Source organism: Zingiber officinale, chromosome 1A, assembly GCF_018446385.1.
Source record: "Zingiber officinale cultivar Zhangliang chromosome 1A, Zo_v1.1, whole genome shotgun sequence".
Lineage (NCBI taxonomy): Eukaryota > Viridiplantae > Streptophyta > Magnoliopsida > Zingiberales > Zingiberaceae > Zingiber > Zingiber officinale.
Window position 1 is genome coordinate 93481475 of NC_055987.1, and position 17884 is coordinate 93499358.

Here is a 17884-nt window from a genome sequence, read left to right on the forward strand (position 1 = left end):
CTTGAGGTCAATGCTTGACAAATTGGAAAAGACCCTAAAAAGAATGAAAAATATCTTTAAGGGGCAAAATGAGTACAACCTAAGTTTAGGAATGTGAGAGTCATCTAATGGTCATAGAAGTTTGGGATACAAACCCAAAGTCAAGATAGATGTCCCTTATCATCGGGCTCCATATAGCTATGGAACCAACTCTAAGTCAAGGGGTCAAATCAAAGATACAAGGAAAGTTATCACTAGAAGTATTTTTGCCAAGACCAATGTACCTAAGACTTCTAAGAAGTCTAAGAAACTCATTAAGAAAGTCAAAAGGGAAGCAATCCCTAGAGTTGACCTAGAGGAAGTGACCAAGACTTCTAAGAAGCCTAAAAAAGTCATTAGGAAGATAACTAGAGAAGTTATCTCTAGTGAGTACCTAGAGCATCCAAGGAGCACCAATAGACTTTGGGTTCCTAGGAACATATTCTCTACACCCTAGATGGGTTTAGAGAGTGTTAACTCTAAATGAGTAAGGGTGGTTAACCCAACCTTGATAAAGTTGACACTTTGAGGCATTTTCAAGGTTTTTGTTAACTTTTGAAAATGAAGAGGATAAATTATTTACTCCTTGGAAGAGTAAAATGTGTCAAAATTTGAGGAATTGGATTTTGATATAGGTTACGATAGATCAGCCTAGCAAATAAAGTAGAGGTCATGGTCAAAAAAAGATAGGAGGGGTATATAACTGGGTGAATGTATGATTAATTGGATAATGAACAACCAAATAAATGGCTTTTTGTAGGTGCTCGGTCGGGCAAAGTCCGACCGAGCGTAAAGGTATTTAACCTTATAGATGCTTTTAGTATATTACCGGCTGAGTAAAGGTCGAGCGAGCACCAATGTGCTTAATGCGCTCGGCCTGATAAAGCCCGATCGAGCGTAAAGATATTTAGCCTTATAGAATCTTTTAGTATATTATCGACCAAGTGAAGGCCAAGCGAGTACCAATGTGCTTACATGTGCTCGGCCTGATAAAGCCCGGCCGAGCGTAAAGATATTTAGTCTTATAGAAGCTTTTAGTATATTACCGATCGAGTGAAGGTCGAGCGAACACCAATGTGCTTACACGCGCTTGGTCAGGCAAAGCCCGGCCGAGCATAGAGGTATTTAGCTTTATAAAAGGTTTTAGTATATTACCAGTCGAGTGAAGGTCAAGCGAATACCAATGTGCTCACATGCACTCGGCCTGACAAAGCCCGGCCGAGTGTAAAGGTATTTACCTTTATAGAAGCTTTTATTATATTACCAGCTGAGTGAAGGCCGAGCGAGTACCAATGTACTTACATACACTCAACTTGATAAAGTCCGACCGAGCGTAAAGGTATTTAGCCGTATAGAAGCTTTTAGTATATTACCGATCAAGTGAAAACCGAGCGAGCATCAATGTGCTTACACTCGCTCTGTCAGGCAAAGCCCGACTGAGCATAAAGGTATTTAGCCTTATACAACTTTTAGTATATTATCGGTCGAGTGAAGGCCGAGCGAGCACTACTGTGCTTACATGTGCTCGGCCTGACAAAGCCCGGCCAAGCGTAAAAGTATTTAGCCTTATAAAGCTTATAGTACATTCCTGGTTGAAACATGCTTAACAGAAGGTATTCTCAATATATATGCGGTCAGCTTGAATGACCGACCGAGACATGCTTAACAGAAGGTATTCTCAATATATATACGATCGCCTTGAATGACCGGCCAAGACACGCTTAACAAAAGATATTCTCAATATATATACGACCGACTTGAACAATCGATCGAGACATGCTTAACAGAGGTACATAAGTATGACATCCTGGCGAATTTGGTTGGAAATATCTTCTAGAAGCTTTTTCAATTGTAGTGACGTGTTCTTATGCATATTTTATCATGAATATGAGTCACAAACGACAAAAAAGGTACATCTAGGGTAAAAAAAAGATTCCTTAAAGGATTATTATATGAAGTCTAGAGGATGACTTCATCTTCTAACAAACTCTAACAAACCGAGGACCAGCTCATGACTACAGAGGTTATATGCGGTAATATAAAAAGGGGAATTCTCTCCGTTGGCAAGGTAAGCAAGTTCTAGCATCTAAAACTTTGTTTCCAAGTACTTGAGTTACTGTTCTTCTTCTTCTTCCACCTTCAAGAGAGGAACTGACTTGAGTGTCAGAGGGCTTAGCCAGGGATCTCCACCCCGGTCCTAGGTTACTAATGCTTTGTTGGCTCGTCTTGTTGTGTGTAGGATTGTTGAGAGCTCTTCCGGATCTTTCGGAGTTCGTCTTCATCAGAGATTACCGTTCACTTAGGCCAGTGCACCACCTCGCAGGTATCAAACAGGATTAGATTTAATTTAAAATTGGCACGAATGAGGAAAACCAAAAGAAATATCAAGTTGGGAGTTTGACATTTTCTTATGAAAATAGGGCAACTTAGGATGATTTCATTTACTTAAGCTAAAGATTAAAGATACTTAGATAGATTATCTATGTATATTTTATTTATGCTAATTTGCCATGATTGTTTGTCCATCATATGTCATGACATCATATGATTATTTAGGTATATTTTATTTATGCTAATTTGTCATAATTATTTGCCCATCATATGTCATGATATCATATTTTACATTCATGCATATTATGAAAAATAAACAAAAATAACATGTTATGTCATACATACATCATATAGCTAGAAGCAGGGGGGAGAAGGGGTGAATAGCTTGCTCGCTTCAATGAAGATGATCTTGCAACAAAATACTTAAAGTGAACAACTCTTTAATGCTAACACAAGGATTTACTTAATATCCATCTCTTTGAGGTGACTAATTCAAGGATCCACACAGTATACATATTTACACTATGAAAATACTCCTCAAAAATAATCCGGAGATGGAGAAGCTCTTACAAGCTCATGACATAAAATGCACCAATAAGAGCAAGAACAAATACAATAAAATCTTACACAAGATTACAACAATGAAATTTTAGCTTACTCTCTTCTTGTTGCTCAAATCTACCTTTTGGTGGATGGAAATGTAATAGCACTAAGCTCCAAGAACTCCCAAGAACTGGCGTTGAGTGTTGTGTAGAGAAAAAAAAATCCAACTTGTTCAAAACAAAACAAAACAGTGCGCATTCAGGGAACCAAACTTTTTTTCTTTCATTTCCCAATTTTCATCTTGTCATCTCTGACTGAATTGATGATTTATAATGATATACAACGGTCTAACACAATAACTTTTCAGGTTGAGAAAGAAAAGATATGAACAAAAAGAGACCATTCTGATAACACGGATAAGCTGGTATTGAACAATATTATTACCACACAACGGCAATTGGAGATCTCTGTTGAAGTAACATTTATGATTAAGACCATTAGTATATGTTTTCGGGAAGCATCAATATCATTCGACTTTCTTATGGTTATGAACTTGGCTTATGTGCTTCGGCCATAAAAGTTTTGAAAAATTTGGCGACCTCATATGAGTTTCACACAATTCAAACTTCCTTCAGTCGAAGACGGTGTGTGTACTGTGTTCCTCCCTTTTGATTTTTGAACCTAGCATTAGCCGATAAACTGATGCAAGTATCAACTCCATCTTTTGAAATCTTTGCAGTAAAGTGTTCTAAATTTGGCGCGGTGTCACTTCAAAGTTAGCTTCAAGTTAAAATTAACTCGAAAACTACAGACATTTAGTCACACAAACTACTACTGGGAAAAGCAAACACATGTATAGAAAGACACAATTAAATGACCATTCTGAGTTTTTGCTACATTCTTGTTAATTTCAAATGAAAGAAATAAACATGACATGCTACAAAGTGAATAGCAACATAGCTAGTCGAACTAATTTTTAAGATCCTTCAACGTTTAAAGATTAATTTTTAATCCAACGGTATCATACATATGCTTAATCTTTACCCAAAGGATTTCTACCCTTGACTCAATGGTTTAGGTTGCCAGGCCTCTATCATGCACGTCCATATCCCACTCAACTCCATACAACAGCACATGCAGAATAAATTGATTCATTAATTTGTTTTCTTGGCACAATTGTTCAGCAGCATGGTTCTTGTTCACCAGGGCAAGTCTAAGCTCTCTCAACATCCTAATTCGCTTCCGAAGCTCATAAGGAATGTCTGCGCTCAGTGCCATGGCTCCTGCCTCCGATCCCCCTCCACCTTGAGCTCCTCTGTCGATGAGATTTTCGACAGCGATCTCAGTCACAAAGAGGTACCGCGTGCGTGCGTTTATGAATTATGTATGTATTTATACTGTAAACGCAGACCGGCCAATTGATGATATGTTCTTAAATTAAACTGATTATTGGACGTGCAGTTGATCATGCTGGAGTTACAAGCAAGAGCAATAAGGGCGAAGTGGAGAAAGCCTCAGGAGTTGTTCACAGGGAGGCTCACTTGGGCTGTGTCACCGACAACGGGAAGAGTTTGCGTTGCGAGCACGATAAGGGACATAGGCAATCATGAGGAAGAGGAGGAGGAGGAGGAGGAGGAGGAGGAGGAGGAGATCGGAAGTGAAGCATTTTTCTCAGTGAAGAGCTGCTTCTCCTGCTGCTCGGTGGAATTAGGATCATCATTCTGTACTGAGCTAAAGGATTACGAGTACTGGGGAAGGAAGCTGCCGTCGATATGGGAAGAGTTTAAGGGTTGCCAAGGGTGGCCTTTTGGGCTATGCCGCAGAGCCGTGGTGGTGCTGCCGCCATTGCCCGACTCTCCTTCAGATTCTTGGACGTGGCACAAGAAGAACCTGCAGGCCACTAAGACCACTGCGTATACGGCTGTGCGTACGGTGAATTGATTACCATTTACCATTTGGAAAGCAATAAGATAGGAACAAGAATGTCTTGGGAGTGTGGCATGGTGAGGTTTTATTGATCGAATGTGATGAGACTCTAATAATCCTTGTTGGATCATGTGATAGGTGTGGTAGAGGAGGGTGAATACAAAATATATATATATTTTTTTTTGCAATGTTAGTATTCAAGAGGTTATGCAATGGAACATAAATGAAAAATAAATTAGATGGTGCAATGGGTTAATGTGATTTGGCAACTTCTAATCTCCTAATTCATAGCCTAGCATCCTTTAAGTGGAACACTCTTCTATTTTTTTTCCCCTGCTGGGCAACGCTAAAGGTAAGGGTGTCAATGGGTGGCTAAAGGTCGGATTAAAGAAAAAACTTAATAAAAAAGTTTCAATCCGAATTCGAATGGAATCTAAAAATCCTAAATCTCAATTCGAATAATCTGATCAACCTCAATAACTCGATTAAAATAATTTTTTTACTATTTTCTCTATAATTCTAGACTTTTAAAATTTAATTTATTTCCAATAAAAAATCCTATTAAATCCTAAATTCAAGTAAATCCAAGTCAATATAGGTAAATTCGAATCTGACCCGATTCTAATACAATCTAAAAACACTTCTAATCCAATCCGAAAATTTTCAATCTGAATCTGACATTTTTAGAATGTTTTTCGGATTGGATTATTTTTGACACTTCTAATTACAAGTATAGGAGTCTTTTAATTTACAATTTGGGACACAAGAGTTATAATAAATTGAGAAAGAAAGTAATAAAAATGAAGCTCGAGTAGAGGTAGAAAGTGTTTTGACTTAGAATTTTATTGTTGATAGTAGTTGATCATCCACCAGTAAACTGACCTATGATATCTTATTTGATCATGTTGTTGAATCATGCTGTAGCTAGCTCCTTGTATCTTTGGCTTTGTTTAGCATTGACGGATGGGCCTAGCTAGCATCAATCGATTGATGTATCATAAGTCAATTACTTTAGTTAACTTAACAATGTTATATGCTCTTTCAAAAGGATTTAGATCAACAAACAAATATTCTATTTGTTTGTCAAATTAATTGAATCATCAGTCGATTGAAAATTAATCTTTAGTTGACTAATCTTAGCTAACAATACCCAAATAGACCAACTTGAAATTTTAATTTATTAGTCAACTGATTGGTTGACTTAATCATTAGTCGACTGGATTTCACACTAGTCTCTAAACACAAGTTGAATACTAATTGATTGGTCAACTCATAAATCCTAAAACATAGGATATTGAATTTTATAATCATCGACGGACTGGATCCTAACACCAGTCGACGACTCCTCTAACTTCGATCACCTCTAAGGTTGAGTTTGCAAAAATTAATATCTATCCTCTTCACTTGTATACTTGTCACTCGACTCACATCTCTGATATAGTCTTTTAAAATCTTGAGATATTCTCTGATCAAGCTACTCATCCTCATCCGTCAGATAACCCACAACTCACTTTCACTCCCTCTATTTTGTCATGCTTTGGGCATGCTCCTTGTCCTTCAATATTATATAAATATTATGATAGGTAAAAAAAATATATGAAACAGTAAATTAAAAACTTTAAAAAATTATGAATGTATTCAGCTTTTTATTAATAAGCTCCAGGCCGGTCATACTAGAGCTCATGTTGGTAGCCGGACCGGACCGGACCGGACCGATTTCCTTTTCCCATGGGGCCTTGAGGCTTGAACCCTAGTGAGAAATACAGATGCAATGCGTTACATTTTAAAGGATCAAAATCCTCCTTCCCTTCTGCCCGCGCCGAAACTCCTCTTCCCGTGCCCTCCTCTTCCTTTTCACACCATCGCCACCTCGTCCTCGTCTTCCCCGATTCCATAATCCAATCCAAGATGGGAAGTCCGTGGAATTCTCCGCCAGAGGAACCCTCCCCGACGCTCCAACCCAGCGACTTCGATCCCTTCCTGCTCGGTTTCGACCCCGACGAGTGGCTTGTGGATCCCCACCGCTTCTTCGTGTCAGTGGAGGAAGTGGAGGTGCTCGATTTCCTTGATAGCCCTGTGACCGAAATATCTAATCTTGGGGTAAAAGAAGAGCTCCCGCTGCCCTCGATCGATGAGAGGATGAAATGCGTGACTTTGTTGGAAGACTCTAATGAGCAGCCAGTGAATAATGGCACTGCGTCGGTAAAATCTAGTTTTGACGATGCCAAAGTGGCCTTTGGGAATCTTGATCTTGATGGCAGTCAAGAAGGCCGGGTAGAGAATGATTTTAGTGAAACCACGAAGGCTAATGGAGCAAGTGAAGATCGTGCGAGTTTTTTGGTTAATGTGGCAAATATGAGCAGTGAGGAAAATAGCGAAGCCGAATCAGATGGGTCAGACGAGGAAATTGAAGAATCCGAGAGTAGTGACTCTTCTTCGTCCTCTTCAAGCAGCGAAGAAGAAGATAGTGACGATGGATATCACGAAGGTAAACATAGTCGGTGTGACAGCAATATTAGTGGAGGTTTTCTGAAAGGTGCTGAGGAAGAGATTGAAGAGGGTGAAATAAGAGATGATAATCAAGACGAGATGATCATTGGAAGCGAAGAGGATGAAGATATAGTGAAAGGTCCAATAAGATCCAAGAATGAAGTGGAGGTAATTTTTTCTGTACTCCTTTTAACAAAAATAAGAATGCCATGTAATTGAAAATTATGAGTTTTCTGTTGGGAGTACAATGAAAGTAGCAAACTCAATTTTTCTTAACTTTCTTGTGTAATGAATAGGCAGATTTTAACACACTAACAGATCGATAGTGTTGGTTCTCATTGACTTATTTAATAAAAACTCATGAAAGGGGTTTGTGCAATTGATTTTTTGTTTTGGTAAATGGCGTTAGCATCGGCACAACTACTAGACCTAACAAAAGTGTAACTAATTAACTTCACATAACTATACATTTACATCAAGGGTTGTCTTTAAGTTTTTAGTTTTCTGCTAGTCCTCAATGAACCTTCTTGTTATGTTCAAGATTATCATTCATAAATTATCTTTGCTACATGCTAGTTTCTGTTAATCAAGTGAATTAAAAATGTTATGCACTGCTCCCGCACCCTTTTCACCTTTTGAACAACGATGTATGTTTGAGGGGTTGATGATTATCCTTTTGTTTCCTGAATTTTGAAATGTATCCACTTGTATTAGCACCTCAATAATTCTGCATGCTGTTGGTACTAATTTAAACTACGAACTGATTTTTAGGATCTTCCTCCAGTGCCAAAAATTGATGTGACGTTGGAACCACACCATCGAGTACTCTCTGTTGGAGTAATTTCTGCTGTAAGTTCCTGAAAATCTAAGCTTCATTGCATTTTTCCACTTTTCAATATATGAAACTCAGACTGGCCTATTTTGTTGAATTATTTCTTCTCCTTTCTTGAAACATGGTGCCCAGTATATAAAGAAGCTAACTGTCTATGCATATTGGCATACATTTGATGTGATTTACCAAATGAGCATTTGACAATTAGTCGCTGCAAGGCACTACGCTCACAATTTTCAGCTAATGCACTTTTTGTAATGACCCAGCAACCTAGTTATTTGAATGCTGCTGTTACCCTGAAAATTCTGTCCAACAAATAAAAATTTTAGTAGCTCTGGCTTGTTTTCTTTACAGCGGGTATAGCATTCATTTGTGTCCAAAGGCATGCGGAAAAAATTCTAATTTTATGTTTATACCAATTTATAAACTGTCGATTCTAGTGATCATATGCATCATAATGTTTGCATTCCAAACGAGGCTCAAGTCTCTGTTTTACTTGCTGTTATTAATTCTCTAAGCTATATCAAGGAAAATTGTTCTACATTTCGATTCAAATTACAACTTTAAATTCCTTTCTCTTTTTCCTCAGGTTCTGGATAACAAAGTTGTTGTTAATGGCTTGGAGAAGCACAACCCTCTTAGTGAAGGTTCCATTCTTTGGATAACAGAAATGAGATTGCCGCTTGGTTTGGTTGATGAAATATTTGGACCAGTAAAGAATCCCTTCTATGTCATAAGATACAATTCTGTAAAAGAGATTCCTGCTGGGATCAGCGTGGGAACTGCTGTATCTTTCGTCCTGGAGTTTGCTACGTGCATACTCAATTATATTGAGCTTCATAAGAAGTCGTATGATGCTTCAGGTGAGAATGATGAGGAGCTGCATGATGAGGTGGAATTCTCAGATGACGAGAAGGAAGCTTGGTATAAGAAATCTATCCGTCATGCAAAAAGGGGGAATAATAATAAATGTAAAGCACATCCAGAATCATTTGGCAATAAAAGAAACTTCAAGTGTGCCAGTATGCAGAAGGGTATGTGCCTTCAAGTCAATCAGGTTTCAGAATGTCCCAACAGATTCCCCTCTAGTGTCACAGGTCCCACTGAGTCACACATAGTAGCCAATACTTTTGCATGCTCTAACTATGGTTCTTCTGGAGCTGGAGGTTCCGGTGTTAGTTCTCATGCCATTCTTGCATCTACTCCAATGCCTGTACAAATGAGTAGCTTACTGGGTGGAGCTGGAGGTTCCGGTGTTAGTTCTCATGCCATACTTGCATCTACTCCAATGCCTGTACAAATGAGTAGCTTACTGGGTGGAGCTGGAGGTTCCGGTGTTAGTTCTCATGCCATACTTGCATCTACTCCAATGCCTGTACAAATGAGTAACTCACTGGGTGGAGCTGGAGGTTCCGGTGTTAGTTCTCATGCCATACCTGCAGCTACTCCAATGCCTCTACAAATGAGTAGCTTAATGGGTATACCACATCAGTTCCAGCAGCTATTAAATTCTGTATGGTTAAGTGGATTCCTAAATCTGCAGCAACAGTCTCTAGGTGCACAAGGATTTGCAGCTAATATGTTGCCAAGCCAGCAGCCTGGGAATCATGCTTGGACTCAGCTGCATCAATCCCAGGCTTATAGTAGTTTTCCGAACAAATTGCCATTTCAACATCAGCTCATTCCCAATTTCCAGGCTCATGCTAGCATACCTCGGTTTGATGAGCCGAATCTGTGCACCACGTCTGCTACCATACCTATTCAAGAAGTGTCAGGAAATATACAAGAGCCAAGTGTTCCTAATCAGCAGAATTTTGGATTTCCATTCGGACCTACTGCCCGAGGTGATGTACGTCCCAGCCATCTTGGTCGAGGGAGGAAGCCTTTTGGCGGTAGAAAACCTCATGGTAGAGGAGGTTATCACTCCTATGGTAGAGGTGGTTAACAAAATAGGAGGTGAAAGATTTATCTTCTGTTTTCTTGAGATGCTATTCCTATTTCTTGTGATTGTTAATTTAAACTCAAGTTAGTTCATTTAATTTAATATATTTAATTTTTCAACGGATTACAGGGCATCCGTATTAGTTTAAATATTAATATACTCACTTCTTAAAAAAAAATTGGATACACATACTATATATTTATTATATTAATACATCTCTTTTATTAACACTCATCCATATTCATTTTAATATTAACACTTATTATTATTTATAGATATTATTATTATCCACTCATTTAGTTTTTATTCTTATTTTATATTAAATAAATATAGATTTTTTCTTATTGACTGTATTCAAAGAATGGAATGCAAGTATTTTGTGAGTGTTATAACACTGATTGTAATACATTCATATATTAACATCAATACGGATGCTCTGATCCACCAAAAATAGACTATTTCCATGTTCTTTGTTTTGGAATTCTTAATGTCCTTGAAGATTTGTGGCAAAAGAAATTTATTAAAAACTTTTAGATGTGAGTTCCAGACGAACTACTTCAATAGGATATTCAACACATAAAATTAGAGAGAAAAGAAATTATTCTTAGGCATAGTTTACAAAATCGTGATCCGGATCGTAGGATCGTACGATCCTATCATTCGGAAAATCCAAAATCAATCCAGGATCGTAGGATCATACGATGCTACGACTTGGAAACTCAAAATCAATCCAGGATCGTGCAGAATCACTTTTTGCAGTAAGATCGTAACAAGATTGGTAGGATCGGAACAAAATTGGTAGGATCGGAACAGAATCAGAGCATAATCGGAGCAGGATCGGTGGAAGTTTTGAGAGGTCATAACTTTTGACTCGGATTGAATCACGGGGCATATAATATATCAAATCAAAACTCGTTCAGAGATCTTTAATAAATTTCAAAGTTTATCTCTAACTACCCTATTTCAAATCCAAAAAATAGTATTTAAATCATTTTCGGATGTTTAAAATATTTTGTTTCTTTCCTCTTATTAGGATTTTAAATTATTTAAACATATGTTTAATTTTTTTTGAGTTAGTTTTTTATCAATAATATTCTGTTATTTTTTTTCCCAAAATAATATATTTTTGGATGTCTATTGTCTAGTATTGTGTGACATCAACCAATCTTTAGAAGATTATTTCCGACTTTCATATTTGAATCAAAGGATTCAATAGCTTCTGTATATACGTTAAGTGCTTTGTTGACTTTTAAATTGAATTATCTTATAAACAAAGAAAATATTTTTGACATTGAATGTGTTATTATTATTGTGTTTATAAAATATGGTACCCAAATAATAATTACGATAAGGTTTAATAGGCAAATAGCGTTAACAAAATTTTTAGGAATTTTTAGAAACTTTCTGAGAATTTTTCGAATCTCATATAACGTGGGTTAAGGGGATAAATATTAGACCAGTAAAAAACCTATTTGGAAATACCCCAAAAATAAGAATGGATAAAGAAAATAACTTAGACTTTAATTAAAATAAACTTTCTTTTATTTCCTTTTCTTATTTTCCTTTTCCTATTTCTTTACACCGTGATTTCTCCTCAACTCCATCCGCCGAACCTTTTTCGAGCTCGCGCCGCCGAGCCCTCCCTCCTTCCTCTGCGCATCATCACCGCCGGCCGAAGCTTCTCTCCTCCTTCCCAATCCAGCCGAGGCCCTGCTCCCCGACTCATCGCCGGCGCCAAACGTCGGCTGGTCTCGTGCCCTAGCCGTCCCTCTTCCCTGCTCCGACGCCGACAAGCTGCAAGCCCCAGCTCGCCGTGCCCTAGGATCTGAATTTCCCCACTACTGCCCCTTCCCGATCTCCTCTTCTCTCCCGGGCCGCACACCGGCGCCTAACGCCGCCACCCTCTCCGATCACCGTCCAGCGTCGGCACCCTAGCTTGAAGCCGAGCACCCCAGGTCCATTGTTCTATGCCCTAGCTGTTGGCCAATCCTCTCTTCCTTGCTAACTCCGATCGTCGTTTGCCTAGTTTCCGTTGGGGAGAAAACTGCCAGCAACGAGATCTGGCAGTGGCTTTTGGGAGGCGTCGACCACAGATCTCTGGCACCAACCGATTGCTGTTGCCTACTGTCAGAGAGGAAGAAAATTGGGTTAAGGCATGTAGGGATCTGGTTTCTAATTCATGTGCTAAGTGGGTTAATTGATCACAGTGGCGTTTCTGGTTTCCAGCAGCAACTCTAGCTTGTTTCCGGCAGCCAACATCTTCGACTTTGGATAAACAGTGATACATCCAAATTTAGGTGAGTTTTAGAGGTGATTGCATTAGTGGTAATGGATTGTACAAGTTGATTAGTTTGTATTAGGTTGATTATGTATAGATCTTAATCTAATTGAGTAGTAGAACGATTAGGGTTTAGGAAACTAACCCTAGTTGACCTGTGGATTAAATATAGTTAAGGGTTAATGTCTACGATCAATTAGGGTTTTCCCTAATTAGGTTTGGATATTTTATTTAGCTGTTTAATTCATATGAATTTAGTTAAATAAAATATATGTATTGATTGATGCAGGTCTCTGATTCGAGACGAGCGTCTCGACGTCGGATTGCTTGATACAATCTTCTTTTTTAGGCGGGTATCTCTTGACTTATCTTTTATGATATTGTCACTTTGATATGCATAGTAATTTATAGCTAGTAGCAATGTTCATGCTTAGATTTGCCCTTGGTATGCCACTACTTGTTACCTAGTGTATGTTCTATTTGTTGTCTGTTATGTATCCATGATTATATCTCTTGATTATTGTCATGTGTACCTTAGTTCCTAGAGGAAGTGACATACTAGGCTTTATTGAGTATAGGACTAGTTTTCTGGATTTTATTGTCTGGCATGTGTACTTAGATCTGTGATACCTAGGTCATGGTATGATTTACTTTCCTGTTTGGTACATATTACGTGGAGGTGATTATGGTTAGGATTTACATGCTTAGTGTCATGTACCATCTTGCATGATTGCATGATGTGCGATTGACAGCTCCATTATTGTTGAGCACATCGCCAGTTACAACTTACATGGATTTGCAGACACAATCACTCATGGGTTAGTGGTATATTAGGCAAGGTGTGTGACAGTTTTGCTCTGTTAGGCTCCCTTGGTCTGCTTATGGGTAGTGGTAACGTAACGTGGTAGCCGGCAGAGATCCCTCCTTTAGACTGATTCAGGGAGATGAGAGCATTGCGCTCCCCCACTCTGATTGGAGTAGGAGGATAAGTGTACTCCGACAGCATCCTGTCCAGTCGATCATTCAAGAGCAGTGATGACAGAGTGCACAGTTGTCATAGCCCTACCCACTCGGTCTCACCATTGCGTGTGAGATGGCTGACTGACGTCAGGGGTGACACATGTCATTTTGCATCATATTGCATTTATTGCTTGTGATTGTTGTATATTGGTTGTTGCATTTTGGTATTTGCATATGATTGACATGGCATACAGGAGACATGAGGTATTTGGTCTGACGATCGTATGTTCCGGATAGGAGGCCCTAGTAAGTATAGTTTCTTCAGTCTTTTTAGTCTGCATTTCCTACTTTTGTTCAAGAAGACTGTACTCCATGATTATTTCTGTTAGTTATATCTTACTAGGCATGTCATCTTGATATCCGCTGAATTCTTTGAACTCACACCGTTGAGCTATTTCTATTTCAGGTAGCAGGTAGATTTTGGACTCGCTTGGAGTATTCTGTCTGCCGGTTCCCACGTCACATCCGAAGACTTGTTTTTGATTTTCATTTGTACTTTATTTGGTATATGTTTTTGGTTTACTTATCAATGTAAATTTATATTTTGGTTTCGGAGTGTTGTTATTTGGTATTTTGTGTTGTTTATTGTGTTGTGTAAACCTAGCCGACTAACAGTCCTTGTTTTTTGTTTGTGAAGATTTCTATCGTATTTCCACTGTATTTCTTCTTTTTAGTACAGCCGAGTGGACTATTAGATATATATATAACTGTGTGGTTGTGTATATATTCCAGCCGTGTGTGGCTGATGTATATCTGTGGATGTAGAAATGATTCAGATTGCCACTGGTACAAGAGAAATGTTATCAGATTTTCCTTTGGCTGTGACTCCTTGGGTCGTGACATTCATAATAGAAATTTTATATTTTTTCATTTTATAATATGAAAATATAAATATTATTACTATGCGAGAATGAGTTGAATTGTAAGTTAATTTAAATTTGTATATGTAGTAATATAATTTGAGGTGTTAGGTGTAAATTATATATATATATATATATATATATATATATATATATATATATATATATATATAATTAGTTATTTATTTATATGTAAATAAGATTTTTAGATATTTTTTTTAATTATTAATAATGTATGATAAGTTTTTAAGGGTTTTTAGTAGGATCATATGATTCTACGATTTGATCCTGACCTTAAATCGATTCTGAGTAGGATCGTGATTCTACAAATTATGTTCTTAGGGCATTGTCTTGGAGAAAGATTTCTTAGCTTATAAAAGGTTATTTTCGATATTCGAACATGTGACCTCCGAATCATGGCACCCATTTTTAATTTATGTTAAAATTAACTTTTTGATGAAAAATAAGATGAGATGCTGTTTTTTGATATTTATAAAAATTAAGATTTTTTTTACAAAAACAATAATATAGCCCTTTAGATTCCCCCCTAATCTAATTATTAAAATTACATTTAATAATTAAATTTAATTAAAATCAGATTAAACCAAATCTATGTAAACTAATTTATTTTTATTTATTGAAAGCATTTTTAAAAATCAAATTTAGTTAAAATAATATTTAATTTAATTCATTTACTTAATATCACACTCAATCAAATGTATTTTAAAATTAGTTAAAAATCAAATTAAATTACCTTAATCAGGTTAAATTTAACTAAAATCGGGCTTCAGTAAATCAGATTTGATAAAGATTAAATTTAATTAAAACAATCGAGTACGTCATGTTGTAGATAACTTTTTGGCAATTGGCTTGCTCTCAGTCTGAGGCTCTGAGCCACAAAATCTAGGAGATATCTGTGTATCCAGCACAAAATCTAGGAGAATGTAGCTTCTGTGCCCATTATTCCATGAACAGAAGAAGGAAATGGCACTGACGAATTGCCAAGTCCCTGCTCTGCCGGAATCTTCACTACTGTCTTCTGAAACTTCCAAATTCACCTGCAAAGCCATAGTCGATACTGGTAAGTATCATTCTAGCTCGCTTACCTTATCCAAAAACAAAAGCCTGAGGGAAGCATCCAAGTGTGGAAGTTTGGAGTTGGCGAGCAGAGCTCCAACGCATGATTCGTTCCATGCTGCCGCTTTAGAAAACTTCAAGAAGATGCTGCACTGTGGAGTTCAACCGACACCGCTGACTTTTAGCAGCTTGTTGAGGTCCTGTGCTGATGCAGGATCTCTCTGCATGGGGCGACAGATCCATAGCCAGATCATTGTCCATGGATTTTCTTCAAACACTATCTTAGAATCCGCACTAATTGCTGTCTACACAAGATGCGGAGAAGTGGGAAATGGAAGGCAAATCTTTGAAACAATGGAGAGGAAAAATGCGATCACTTGGAATTCTATGATCAGGAGATACTCCCAGATTGGGAACAGCGAGCAGGCCCTGTACCTGTTCGGGCTAATGCGAAGGGACGGCCTTGCTCCGGATAGTTTTACATTCCCTGCTTTACTAGCCGGAGCTACTTCAGCTGGAAGCAAACTACTTGGAGAATTCACAGGCGTACATGCATATGCCATCAAGGTGGGATTGGAGAGAGATTGTTTTGTCGGATCTTCTCTGATCGCCATGTATTCGACGAATGGCTTCTTTCAGGATGCAAGACAAGCATTCGACAGTGTCAGCTCCAAGGACGTTGGTGTCTGGTCTTCGATTATCTCAGCAAACATTAAGGCGCAAAGGGCAAACGACGCACTGGATTTGTTCACCGAGATGCTGAACTTGAATTTCCAACCGAACCAATTCATCTTCTCGAGCTCGCTAACAGCTTGCGGTCAGCTGTCGATCCTGGAAACCGGGAAACAGGTTCATGCCAGTTGCTTGAAGAGTAACGATGCCATGGATACGGCGACGCAGAATTCCCTCATCTCCATGTACTCGAACTGCGGGTGCATCCAAGAGGCAAGGAGAGTCTTCAACTCGTTAGAGGAGTACCGCCGCAATGTAATTTCATTCAATTCCATGATCTCTGCTTCCGCGCAGCATGGATATCCAAAGGAAGCCGCAGAGCTTTTCGAGCAGCTGCAGCAAGTCGGACTGAGGCCCGACGGCATTACGATGCTAAACCTCCTCTCCGCCTTCAATCACGCGGGTCTCGTTCGCGAAGGCGTGTCGTCGTTCAGTGCCATGGTGGAAGGGGCAAATGATCAAGTAGGATACCGGCATTACGCCTGCATAGTGGACATGCTGTCGCGGGCTGGAAAGATCGACGAGGCTTTGAGGTTTATCATCAGAGACATGCCTTTCGAACCAGACACCCCTCTTTGGAGAATCGTGCTCGGAGCTTGCAGTAAACACCGAAACCTGCGAGTGGCAAAGCAGGTGGCCAGGTTGCTGCTGGAAATGGAACCAGAGGAAGCTGCAAACTATGTACTCCTCGCCAATGTCTACGCGCGATCGGGTAGATGGCGACAAGCCGAAGAGGTGAGACAGTTGATGAAAGGTAAAGGCATAGAAAAGGAAGCAGGTTTCAGTTGGATTGAGATTGACAAAGCGACTCATACATTCGGAGTAGAAGATCGGCCTCATCCATTGTCAGTAAAGATATACCAAAAGTTACAAGAACTGATGAGTGGCATCGAGGCAGTGGGTTACGTGCCTGATATCAGCTTCACGCTTCATGATTTGGATGGAGCTGGAAGAAGACAATCGCTCTACTACCACAGCGAGAAGCTGGCCTTTGCTTTCGGAGATCTGTCGGCTGCTCGAGGGGTTCAGCTTCGGATCATGAAGAATCTTCGAGTGTGTGGAGATTGCCATAATGCGTACAAGCACTTCTCCTTGATCACCAGCAGAGAGATTGTATTGAGGGACAAGTACAGGTTTCACCACTTCAGCAAAGGGGCGTGTTCCTGCGGCGACTACTGGTGACGAATCTAACAATTTTTGCTTCTTCTTCGTTTTTTCTTCTAAAGAACAACAAAAGAGATCGAGAATGGTCGATCAGATCATCGATACGTGGACAGCGCTGGTTTTATTCTCGGTTGAACTAAAATTGAGACTTGTTCTTACACTTAGGACCAGACTGAACCTCTCAGGTAATGGATACTTTAGCGGTTTAGCCCGAGATTACTTGGTTGAAAAACTTATTTTCCAGTAGAATTTATCTAATAAATTAATTAGAAGTTACGTATTCAGCTTATTCTCGATGACAAATCCATATGTTATATAATCTTAACATGTAAACCCAAAGAATTAACTAAATTCCATCACTCCAAACCCAACAACTAAAGCTGAGCAATGAGCTTAAAAATGAATTGAACAAAATCAAACCAATCGGAACAGAATAAATTGAATCTTTTTTAGACCAAAGGAACTTATCCAATTTTACCAACTAAATCGTACCAATCGAATCGATATAAAATTCATTAATTTGGTTGATTAACTAAATTTTTGTATGAGTCAATTCATGAAATATATATATATATATATATATATATATATATATATATATATATATATATGAAAAACCTCTTACTTCTGGAAAAAAAATATAGAATCATCACATCAGCGATCCCCTAGAG

The 17884-nt window shown here is 38.6% G+C and overlaps 3 protein-coding genes and 1 long non-coding RNA gene across 4 annotated transcripts; all 4 read left to right on the forward strand.

The window, feature by feature from the left end:
- Positions 1-4067: 4067 nt before the first annotated feature.
- LOC122006943 lies at positions 4068-5026 on the forward strand. Its single transcript, XM_042562652.1, has 2 exons — positions 4068-4248; positions 4354-5026. The coding sequence occupies exons 1-2, from the start codon at positions 4081-4083 to the stop codon at positions 4831-4833; spliced, it is 648 nt and encodes a 215-aa protein (XP_042418586.1). The 5' UTR covers positions 4068-4080; the 3' UTR covers positions 4834-5026.
- Positions 5027-6586: 1560 nt separating this feature from the next.
- Positions 6587-10162, forward strand: LOC122026979. Its single transcript, XM_042585757.1, has 3 exons — positions 6587-7476; positions 8080-8157; positions 8730-10162. Exons 1-3 carry the CDS (start codon positions 6727-6729, stop codon positions 10083-10085), a joined length of 2184 nt encoding a protein of 727 aa, XP_042441691.1. The 5' UTR covers positions 6587-6726; the 3' UTR covers positions 10086-10162.
- Positions 10163-13466: 3304 nt separating this feature from the next.
- On the forward strand, positions 13467-14053 carry LOC122026987. The gene is made up of 2 exons (XR_006124231.1): positions 13467-13626; positions 13787-14053. It is a non-coding gene; the product is annotated as an uncharacterized LOC122026987 (long non-coding RNA).
- A 1171-nt stretch (positions 14054-15224) lies between these two features.
- LOC122000257 (putative pentatricopeptide repeat-containing protein At3g13770, mitochondrial) lies at positions 15225-17231 on the forward strand. The gene has a single exon (XM_042554726.1). It carries the CDS (start codon positions 15225-15227, stop codon positions 17229-17231), a length of 2007 nt encoding a protein of 668 aa, XP_042410660.1.
- Positions 17232-17884: the final 653 nt, after the last annotated feature.

What these genes read in the sequence shown, in the direction of transcription:
- LOC122006943 (XM_042562652.1), top strand. Translation starts at nt 4,081, where the DNA reads ATGGTTCTTGTTCACCAGGGCAAGTCTAAGCTCTCTCAACATCCTAAT. An exon ending in GCGATCTCAGTCACAAAGAG is followed by an intron (nt 4,249 to 4,353) that starts GTACCGCGTGCG and finishes TTGGACGTGCAG; the next exon opens with TTGATCATGCTGGAGTTACA.
- LOC122026979 (XM_042585757.1), top strand. Translation starts at nt 6,727, where the DNA reads ATGGGAAGTCCGTGGAATTCTCCGCCAGAGGAACCCTCCCCGACGCTC. An exon ending in GATCCAAGAATGAAGTGGAG is followed by an intron (nt 7,477 to 8,079) that starts GTAATTTTTTCT and finishes ACTGATTTTTAG; the next exon opens with GATCTTCCTCCAGTGCCAAA. An exon ending in CTGTTGGAGTAATTTCTGCT is followed by an intron (nt 8,158 to 8,729) that starts GTAAGTTCCTGA and finishes CTTTTTCCTCAG; the next exon opens with GTTCTGGATAACAAAGTTGT.
- LOC122000257 (XM_042554726.1), top strand. Translation starts at nt 15,225, where the DNA reads ATGGCACTGACGAATTGCCAAGTCCCTGCTCTGCCGGAATCTTCACTA.